We start from the raw sequence: 11,048 nt of genomic DNA on the forward strand, positions 1-11,048 counted from the left end.
GATCATTAATATACTCCGTTACTGCTTTGCAACTTCTGACTTAAATCAATATACCCTAGAGATATTAATTAGGAATATATACTGTATTGGGTCGGAAACACTTTCTTCTTTCTGGTACATAGTTTTCAATATATTTTCATACTCTTTTCATCTATGTGCAACGTAGGTATAATAATAAAGTTAATTCCAAGCGTAAGCCCCTTATCAAAATGAAGTGTATACTGAGATTAAAGAAAAGTCAATCTTTTAAAACTTATATAATTGTATGTGTTATTTACAGTAAAACAATTTTGTACAATATAATAATTACATTTTGTAAATTCTTTAAATAGTTTGAGTTAGTGTATATTTATTTATAGAAATGTACTTTTATGTGCTTAAAATTTAATGTTTCAAGCAATATTTAATAGGTTTGTGCCTATACACACATACTCCTAGACATAAAAATTAATTGTAGACATTAAAATATTTGATTAGGTGTCATTTTAAAATTTGCTGTATTAAACCTAAAACTATCTTCAAAAGTTAGTTGTGCACGACGGCTGAGGAATGTTGAATGCTACGTTCAAATTCTTCTAAACTGAGCGCTTGGTTTACATTTAAAAGTGGCAGTTTTCCAGCGGAAGCTTTTGCAAGCAGCTCCGGGGAAAACCATTGCGACAATTGGTTAGTTGGTGAAGAAATCCTATCATCCCTCTGATAGCTAGGAGACGTGAGGCTATTAGTTTGGATGACGTTACCAGAATCGGAGCTATCAGAAAAACCTTGAAATAAAGAAAATTATATGATGATTTATAAAACTAACTTTGTTTATAATATTTCACCTGGGACTGGTGGGGACATTTGTGGATGTGATTGCCGGTGCATTTCTCCATAAATCACCCTTTGCCTCGGTTGCTGACGTGTCTGAAGATGTTGTTGGTGATGTTGCAGGTAAAGTTGGTGCCATCCCACAGGAGAAGCCATGTTTTGATGAACATTTTCAGTATTCATAGTTGATTCCACAGATTGAGCTGATTTAAATCTTTGTTGCTGCTGCAGATGCTGGTGAGGTTGATGAATGGGTTGCCCTCCAATTTTATGGCCAGTAAAAGGAATTGCAGAATTGGCATGCGTCATTGAATTAAGACCTCCTTTCAGAATAGGACGACCTAAAATAAGTAAGTGAAAATAAAATCATTAATGCCTATTTACACTTCTTATTAGCGTTAGTAAGTCTTTAAATTAATTAATTCAGAAGTCAAGGAACTCATGTTTCTTATATCGAGCAGTTTACCAAGGATATTATAATCTAGAGACTTAAGTAAATGCTTTGGGACAAAAAAAGAACATTAAACAATCCAAAAAAAATAGGTTCATTTTAAAAGTAAGACTACATTCGAGGGATACTTTTTTAATCCATAGTTTTTATGCAATACTATCAGTTAACTGAAAGAAAGAATTATACCTCATTTATCAAAAGTATATATTGAATATTCTTATTTAAAAGCAAAACTAATGCTTATGGATGACAAATATTAACTAGTTTTCTTATCCACGATGCGGTAAAAAAACTGAGTTTGTAAACTCTATAAAAAGGCAAAGAAGTCAGGAACTAACGCAATAATAGAGTACCTCGCACTTTATGCAAAGAATATAATTTAAGACAAATATTTCTAGAGGGCAAAAGAGTTATAACTAACCGGATATAATTATACATATAATTATTTACACCCGTTTTAGAGAGAAAAGAATTTACTAGATTCGTTGAAAAGTATGTGAGGTGCTTGTGATTTGGCCAAGTCCTTGCTTTTGCTTGCAACAGCACTCGCTGTAATATTTGCATATTTTCATCTCTCGTGCAGTTAAATAAGCTGAATAACTGACAATTAATAGTAGTTAATTCTTGTGTTACCCGTGCCGAGGATATATTAATTTTAGTCCAAAGCTGACAACGCATTGAAGGATACAGTTATCTCCATATTAGGCATATATAGTTTTGAACAGTATCAACAGCCGAGACGACATAGCCATGTCCATCTTACAAACAATTCTCGCATTTTTTAAACTAATGTATTTTAATTTAATACTCGTTTTTTTGACATTATATAATTTAATTATATAAAAATATAATATAATTTGGATTAAAATTTGACTACCACTTCTTTTAAAAATGTCATAAACCTTTGAAAACATCAAGTGTCTGCGTTGAGTTTTCACATTCTCTAAGGCTCCGTACTTCCAAAAAAAATATATAGTAGAAACTGCAGGCGGATTAACAAACACTTAAGCTGAAAATGTTTCAAACGGAAAACCGCAAAACCACTATCGGCACATCACCAAAGCAGATCAGGTAGGAAACTCACTCTGGGGAAAGTCTTCCCGCGAAAATCTTCTTGGCGTGAAGATGCAAAATAGTTCAGATACAGACTTGTACCATTGGTGAATTGGCTTGAATGTTACTTCTTAAACGTTATGTGAATTTTTAATAATTTAAAATGATTTTTATTTATATTTTAGATTTAAGTTAACCTAGTATTATTCGATTTTGTAGTTTATTTTTACCTTATGGTTTAATGACAACAAAGTGCGCGTGTAGCTTATTTTCAAACTAAATAATACAAAATGGGAGATAGCAGTAGTATAGATTTAAACCGCTCAAACTTATCACTTATGCGGATGCTTGAAAATCAGGTAACTAGTTTATACATATTACACATACACAACACTCCTAATCCTTTTAACTGGTTTAAAAAAAAACCCAAATTCCTTAATAATTACCACTTTTTTTCGTTTAACTTACCAAATGATTTTCCTTGCACCATTTGCATATTGCCAGAAGTCCACTTTAACCCTTGCTGAGTACGATTTAGTGACATGTTAGGAGATAATTGTTGATTATTTTGGCCAACGGCAAAGTTTCCACCCCCTAATATCATTCGGGGCTGTACAGCCATTGTTGCGGTCAGGTGTTGCTCATGCATGTTTTCGCGAGTACCGTGTTGCTTGACATGCTGTTGGTGTATTTTATATTGTGGGTGCTGGGTATAAGAAGGGCTTGGTGATTGAGTATCCTTATCGGCTGTCATTTTTCTTAAAACTGAAGTGGGAGTAAATGCCAAAGGAGTTGGGGAGTTACCGTGGGAAATTAGCTGATTGATCGTATGGTTGGCAGTATTTTGCGAGGGCAATTCTAGAATTAAATAAATACATTTATAAAGTCGTATTTTATAAAACATAAATACTGTTATAGTATATGAGTGTTATAGTATAGTGTTTTAGTATATAAGACTATTTAACTGAATCTAATAAGAATCGCTTGTAACCCCGTAGTAATTTAAATTTAAAGTGTTACCAAATTCGAGTCACCAAGAATTACTAACCTTGAGAGTAGTGCTGATGGGCCGATTGCGGCTGAAGAAATGATGATTGGGTAAAGATATTAGGATCGCCTGTTACATTTCTTTTAGGACGAGAATATTCACGGAAAACTGCTGCAATTACATCCTTTGTAGCCGCTGGAGTGCTAGGATTATCCAGCTCTTTTTCCAAAAATTCATGTGAAACGTCTCCACAATAAAGTCCTATTTATTATTAAAAATTATTTTTTTTTTATTTAAGACACAGTGCAGACGTATATAAAAGCAGAAAAAAGGACACAAAGTATTCACAAGATAAGCTGTAAATAATTTCTCGTTCTAATGGAAAACATGTAATAAACCGTAATATGCCTATTACTTTTATCATAAGGACCAGAAAAATGACCGTAGTATCAAAACAAAAAGTGTGTAGATATAGAATTTTAAAATATATCTTACTTTGAATTAGATGTTGGATTTCCAAACGCTTTTGCAAAATAACATGACTACTAGTTGGCATGGTTGGCACGTGAACACTTAACTCTGGTTGCTGCGAATGACCGTCATTTATTTTTTGATGTAATTTTAAATCAAGCTGTTCATGGCTTGCTATATTTGTATGATTTATTGTATGGCAAACGTCGTTGCATGGATGAGGCTGCCTTGCCTGTGAGCCCAACTGTTGCAATAGTTTTTTGAATGCCTCAGTGTCTCTAGCAATATGTTTTTCCACTTGTACTGTCTGAGAGAATGACCCTGCTATGGGATTTGTTAAATCAGTCCTCATATCCACTTTAGTCATTTGAGCTTCCAGATCTTTAACACTTGGCATACCTTAAAAATAATGTCAACTGTAAGTTTTAATATATTATTAAAAATCTTGACATACCAAGTTTTTCTTGAGCATGTGACTCCTGCAACCGTGGAAGCTCATTGTTATTCGCAGCTTCTTTTTGTCGAAACCATCGGCTAAACCGGGATGTTCCTTCTGCTTCACTCTTTTCAGTACAATCATTACTCTGCAAATATACAATAAAACATTATAGAACGCTATAGTCCAGTTCCCCCAATATTTGAAACCCGTTACTCAGCTGGTGAAAGTGCTAAGGAGAAATTTCAACACTAACAGTTTTTGGCGGATTGTGGTGCAAATCGATAAAAATGTACAAGACTAACAAAACAATGAAAAATTATCAAAACATTTTTCAAACGTGTGGGCGTGGCATGGGTCAACAAACATGCGCTGCGTCTGTCTCAACTTTCTAGCTTTATTCATGAGATCTCGACGTTCATACGGACAGACGGACTCGGCTCGACTCGGCTATTGATCCTGATCAAGAATATATAAACTGTATATGGTCGGAAAAGCTTCCGTCTGCCTGTTACATACTTCTCAACAAATGTAGTATTCCCTTATACTCTACGAGTAACGGGTATAAATATCTTAATTATCTTTAAATTTATTAAAGCTATAGTTGTATAGTTGTATTAAAGCTATAGTTGACTACCTGATATGCTGACTACAGACATGCTAGCGGTTGTTTTCAATTTACTATATATTTATATCTACCATATTTCTGCAAAGGTTTTTTTTTATTTTGTTTTTTAATATGCGTTATTTTATTTATAGTTCCCTAGATCTTGAAATTCATACGGACAGACAGACGGACGAACATAGCCATATCGACTCGTCAAGTTGTCCTGGTCAAGAATATATATTTTTATAGTTTGAGACTACTATATACTATAAGACAAGTTTTAGCAATATTTACCAAAAGAGAATTATCCAAGGGATGCATGTTAAGAAATGCATCAAAATTAAATTCACTTTCAGAACTCTGACTGGACTGCATTTGACTCGGTTGGTTTTTATTATGATGGCCGAGATCCGCTGAGTTTTGAATAAAAGTCGGTACATTTTCTCCGGTGTCTTTCATTTGGTCACTCGGGTTTGCGTCGCACAAATTTAAACTGACACTGCTTTTTCTCATCGAGGCGTTATCGATGGTTGCTTGCGTAGCTAGATTTTTACTAAGTTGTTGAATTTGATCATTTTGATCTTCTATTTCGGATCGATCTTCGTTGATTTCCAGGTCGTCAAAACCGTGTAGGTCAATAGTTTCAAGCTGTGATGTAGGTCCTGCACTGAACCATTCAGGTTCTTCGTGAATAAGATAGGAATTGGCGCGCTTGCCACGGCTTTGATTACTGAAAGACTCCTTACCAGATATGCGTCGATTATTGATTCCCTGCCGATCAACAGACTTTTTGGAGTCATACTGAAAACGACGATCGGTGTGTTCGGGAACACGCTCAACTAACTTTCCACTGATTGTTCGAGGACGATGTTGGGCTTGATTGTGCTGAGTAGGACCGCTTGTACCTCCAGATCCATTTTGTGCCGTTTCCTTTTCATTTTCAATGCTGGTTTCTATGGTGTTCTGCTTTTTGTACTCCCAATTATCACTTCTTGGCAACAGGCGACCGCTTCCAATACGCCTTTCTTGGCGGGATGTTAAAAATGTAGGTGAAGATGACAAGCATTGGTCGTGATCCGGTTGAACATAATTTAAACATGTATCAGTAGTATCCAATTCGTTAACCCTACGACTAGGCGAACTCGGTGATTTGCCCTTGCTTGCACAAGTGTTGACTTCGTTGCTTTCCGCGCTGCTGCTCCCTTTCGATATGACAAAACGCCTCTTTGCAAATGCCGGCATTAAATGTGAAGATGATATGCTACGATGATCGATCATAGTTGACTTATAGGGCTGTCCATGAGACAGCGCATCTTTATCCTTATCCTCCCCGCTTACTTGAAGAGAATCGGTAGGTACGAAGCGCTGGTAATAGTTGTTTGCCCGCTCTCGATTTCTCATGGCGCGACGTGAGCTAATTGAACTACTATTCGAACAAATTAAGCCCGAGTTATCTGCTTCCGGAGAAAGTCGGTTCTTGCTTTGATTAGAATATGTATTTGACACGGTTAAAGCAGTTGTGTTCAAACTCATTTTCCAAAAACCTAGTGTTTGCAATTCAAGTCGACTTGCACATTGGGGGCGCTGTCGACTTTTACCTTCATATCTTAGAGCTAACAGATCTGCTTTCGAGTACCTAAGGTGAAATAAATTATTAAAACCATGTTAGTATCATGATTGCATTGCTGAGTGTTTATAAATTTTAGTTATAAAATAATAAATATCGATAAAGTTGACCAAAATTTAATATTAGCTTAGCGCACATACCTGGCACTTAGTTTTGATGTATCCATTTCTGTGGACTATAGTTCACTCAGTAACGGCCAACCTGACTTATTACGGTAAGTTTTAAATTTATAAAATATCAAAAAAAAAAAATAGTCCAAAACAATTGAGAACCAAACACTCGCTTATATGAAAGTGTACAAATTTACAATGAATATACAAATAGTACGCACCACTTATGCAAACACACACACGGGAGAATGTATATATATATATAAGTATATTAAGGCCATATATAGATTATTTTAAGTTCCATTAAATTCGCTACTTATTATTACATCCAAAGACGTTTAAATAAACAAATATATTTTTCAATCCTGATAATGTTGCGATTAGTTTTATGAAAATCACGCTAAATTGAGACAGAAATATAGACAATGAATATATATTTGATTTTTATTGAAACTTTAGGAATTGTAAAATATCGTATTGAAACAGTGAAAGAGAAACTAAAAACATATATATGATTATAGCGTATTCTCATTAGAACATAACTGTGAAAGGGTGGAAATTTCGGAGGACGACATTCGTGAGACATGCAATTTCAACTTGACGTGCTTTAGCTATATTTTTAATAGCCAAGTCGATCTAGGCATATTGGTTCCCGTATGGAGGTCAAGATTTCGGCATCTACAAAAGGTAATATGTTGATCCAGTGACACGCCCTTAAACCGCAAGGAACTATAACCTTTTAATAGGTGCTATATTTTTTTTAATTTTTAATTGTGTACTTAGTCAATTTCTGTCGACATGACATAAATATGACATAAATATTTATTAAGTCAACGGATTTTTTAATTTCGAAATCTATATTAGCTATACTTAAGAATTTTAAAGAGATCCCCTTCTTTTTGCTCTAAGTGATAATCACTTAAATATAAGTAATGTTGTTGTCTGTTACGATGGGGGCACAGAATAAAATTAAGTGTTAATAGTGTCCTTTGCCTACAAAAAAAAAAATGGGTTGGAAACTCAGAAACCCAATATTAGTGTAAACGGAACCCAAGCATTTTTTTAACCAGTTGTGCGCACTGTGCAGAAACATTGATGTTTTTTTCACTATCGATATTTCTGGTTCTTCACTGCTTAAGCAAAAAGTAGAACGATAACATGCTATAGTTTTGTCATTTCTTAAATTATCATTTGCATTAAATTATCTGTTAAATTATCAATTGAAATTTAAAAACTGGAATCGATTGCCCATGTTTGCTCACCAATTAGTTTTTTTGCCCACGTCCAGTTTTGAAGATTAAAAATTTCGAAAATTTTGAAAATCAAAAAGTTGATTTTTGGATTTTTTTTTTAAGTCATCGTTTATTCAGGTTTGCCTACCCTTTAGATTTTTGAAATAAGTTTTAGTATGGAAAATATAACCCATTAAAGAAATAAAAGATTACCCTTTACACTTAAAACTATAAATATTTTCGTTTGCTTAGCCTTTAAAACTAAATATTTTAAATAAAAAACCTTTTTTATCGTTTGTCCCCCCTAAAAAATTGTCGTTTGAAATTTTTCTAACAAGAAAGTGATACTTAAACGGAAAACAATAACGCGGGGCGGACTACGTCGTTCTTCTGCATGTGATGATTAAGAAAATGTTAGTAAGGCGGACTTTAATCGATCAACATATCGCTATGATGCTACAATAGATAGCACAATGCAAAGCATTTATATCGGTGAGATGGATTTCTTATGTCAACTTTGTAACGCACGCCAATTCCCAAAATAAACGCAAGGGCTGTACCAAAGGCATTCGAATAACAAGATGCGTAACGCCATACGATTTTTTTGCACACGATTTTTTCGTGGTGGCTCCAGGCTCTCTCGAAATTTTGTTCAAAAGCCATAGAGCTGAGAGCTCTAGAGCCAGCAGCTCTCTTGTACGCATACAGCGACAGCTGACCACTGTATTGGTGCACACGTATGCACATGCATTGTAAAAATGACAAAATATGCCCTTCATTTTAGAAGTTCTTAGACTTTAAATCTATATTATTTTTTATAAATTGCCACCACTTAAAAACTCTAGTTTTGCATTGCCTTAACATAACAATTATTTAAATTCAACATAGAAATAATAATAGCACAATCTATGTACATAATAATATGCATAGTAATTTTCAAATATGATTTTATATTAGAATAGTTTTTATTAGAGTATTCAGCGTGCGACGTGTGAAAAATATAAGACGACAATGATTCTTCGGTGCTTATTTCCGCACTTCGTGCATCAATAAGATCAATTTTGCAATAAAAGTTACCATATTTTTATTTATTTTATAAATAATATTTTAGATTATAAATTATTTTTATGAAATATTTATTTTTTAAATGTAATAAGATTCACTTAAATTATTTTTTTATATTTTATTTTGATATTTTTAAAAAAGCGCGCAATTATGGGTGGTAAGAAATGCTCTACGAGTAACGGGTATAAAAAACTTCTTTTAAACCATAAGAGTTACGAATCGAAATTGACCAAAACATTAATCCAATTTGTTTCTTAAATCAAATCGTCTTCTAGCATAAGCACGCACACATGCACACGATCTTTATTGTTTTTACTCATACAAGCAAGACAATTCTATTTTTAGATTTTAACGCTCTCTATTTTAGGCGAGCGAAAAGAGAGCAATTTTGGTCGTCACCAAAAAAGTGGCTGCATAGTGCAAAGCCAATGTATGGCCGTTATGCGCATCTTGTTATTATAATGTCTTTGGCTGTACTGATGGAAAATTGGTCCTACCACAATTATATCCTCCACCAGAGCCATTGCAATCTCTCCTGTCAGGATGGTCCAGCTTCAAAACTTTTCTTAGTTAACATTCAGAAGTATAATAAATGCTTTCAAATGACATCTTTCGCCGCTACTATTGTTATTGAAGATAATTTTATACCAACCGTCAAAGTAATTTCTATTTTGACTTCTGCAATGGACGATCGTTACACATAAATGTCATATAACAACGATACGACATTTTCATTTTGGGAGGGTCAACGTCCGCCGTGTATGCAAATTATGCTTCGGCAATGGTCTTCTTCTTAAAAAAAAACTATGATACGTTCTCAATTAATTATATACTAATTTTACTAGAACAACATCGAATGATTCAAAACGAAGCCGATTTAGTAGAACCGATTCCGATTTAGTTTATATATTATTACGATAAATAGTCAAATAATATGAAATTAAAATATTTGCTCAAATTTTAGGGTGGTTTGTGAGCGTTAAAGTAAGAGTACGCATAAGTAAATATATCTTTGATCAGTATCAACATCAGCATTCTAGTCTTTTAGTTTTAAAAGAGCTATCTGCATGAATTTTTTTCCAAAGGCTTTTTCCATTATCGTTCAATTTTGAACAATTTAGATTTATAAATTTATAACTTTGGTAAAATAAAGTTTTATTTTAGAAGTAAAACACAATGATTTTTCAGAACAAAACAAGCCAGAATGCTGTAGTCCTGTAGTCAAGGTCCCCGACTATCTAAAAAAAACCACAATGATTTTTCAGAATAAACAAGAGTTCTCCGACTATCTGATACCCGTTACTCAGCTAGTGGAAGTGCGAAGGAGAAATTTCAACACTGACAGTATTTAGCGGTTTGTGGGCGTGGCAAAAAGTGTTTTTTCAAATCGATAAAAATTTACAAAAGTAATAAAGAATGAAAATATCCAAACATTTTTTAATTAAGTGTGGGCGTAGCAGTTTGGGCGTTAGAGTTGGCCCACACTATTGAAAAATGTGTTCATATTTTTTCACATGTTTATTACTCTTGTAAATATCTCTCGATTAGCCAAAAATATTTTTGCCACGCCCACTTTAACGCCCACAAACCGTCAAAAACTGTCACTGCAGAGGGAAGACCTCTGGAATTGCTACCCATTAATAGAAATAATAAAGTACAGTATGAAAATATATCATCAAAGCCAAAACCAAAAGAAAGAAACTAAACAAAGGTGGTCTTTAAATGTATGGGCCATTTTAAAGTATTAAACATTTAAGGGCGACCGTTATAAGATAAACTATTTAACATTTTAGGTGCTTAACAAATACAGAAGTACTGTCAGAGACTGTACATGTAAATATTTTCAAACATTTCATTTTTGGAGAGAATATTAATTCCCTCCTGTTTGGTTAAGCTTACCTCATTCCTATAGCAAGAATAAGTTTTCATAAGTTTAAACTTCGTCAAGAGACTTTATAAAACTGTTTGTTATAATTCAAGTTTTCAGCCAACAATTGATATACGTACCGTTACTCGTATGAAAGAGGGTATATTAGATTCGTCAAAAAGTATGTAACAGCTTTTCCGACCTTAAAAAGTATATAAAGTTTTGATTAGCTGAGATCCCATGTAATGTTTATTGCCACCCGTTTCTAAACGAAGCTACACCAGCATTAATTTAAATAATTTTATTATTGCTGTGCTTTTAAAAATGATTT

At 33.7% G+C, this 11,048-nt stretch overlaps 1 protein-coding gene across 2 annotated transcripts; it reads right to left on the reverse strand.

Moving 5' to 3' along the window:
* Window positions 1-244: 244 nt before the first annotated feature.
* Window positions 245-6,966, reverse strand: LOC6523753 (eukaryotic translation initiation factor 4E transporter). 2 transcript variants are annotated; one of them, XM_002099592.4, is made up of 8 exons: window positions 6,584-6,964; window positions 5,111-6,452; window positions 4,228-4,357; window positions 3,798-4,172; window positions 3,363-3,563; window positions 2,783-3,172; window positions 825-1,151; window positions 245-764 (listed from the first exon to the last, which is right to left on the reverse strand). In XM_002099592.4, the coding sequence occupies exons 1-8, from the start codon at window positions 6,607-6,609 to the stop codon at window positions 526-528; spliced, it is 3,030 nt and encodes a 1,009-aa protein (XP_002099628.1). In that variant the 5' UTR covers window positions 6,610-6,964; the 3' UTR covers window positions 245-525. The 2 variants fall into 2 exon arrangements, with proteins under 2 accessions (XP_002099628.1, XP_039233104.1); XM_039377170.2 differs by lacking the exon at window positions 3,363-3,563 and having other exon boundaries at window positions 6,584-6,966.
* Window positions 6,967-11,048: the final 4,082 nt, after the last annotated feature.

Source organism: Drosophila yakuba, chromosome 4, assembly GCF_016746365.2.
Source record: "Drosophila yakuba strain Tai18E2 chromosome 4, Prin_Dyak_Tai18E2_2.1, whole genome shotgun sequence".
NCBI lineage: Eukaryota > Metazoa > Arthropoda > Insecta > Diptera > Drosophilidae > Drosophila > Drosophila yakuba.

Bases quoted from the DNA above. Each gene is read 5' to 3' on its own strand.
- LOC6523753 (XM_002099592.4), bottom strand. From the start codon at position 6,609: ATGGATACATCAAAACTAAGTGCCAG. The intron at 4,358-5,110 runs GTAAATATTGCT...GTATATTTGCAG, and splicing joins CCTTGGATAATTCTCTTTTG to AGTAATGATTGTACTGAAAA. The intron at 765-824 runs GTGAAATATTAT...CTTTATTTCAAG, and splicing joins AATGTCCCCACCAGTCCCAG to GTTTTTCTGATAGCTCCGAT.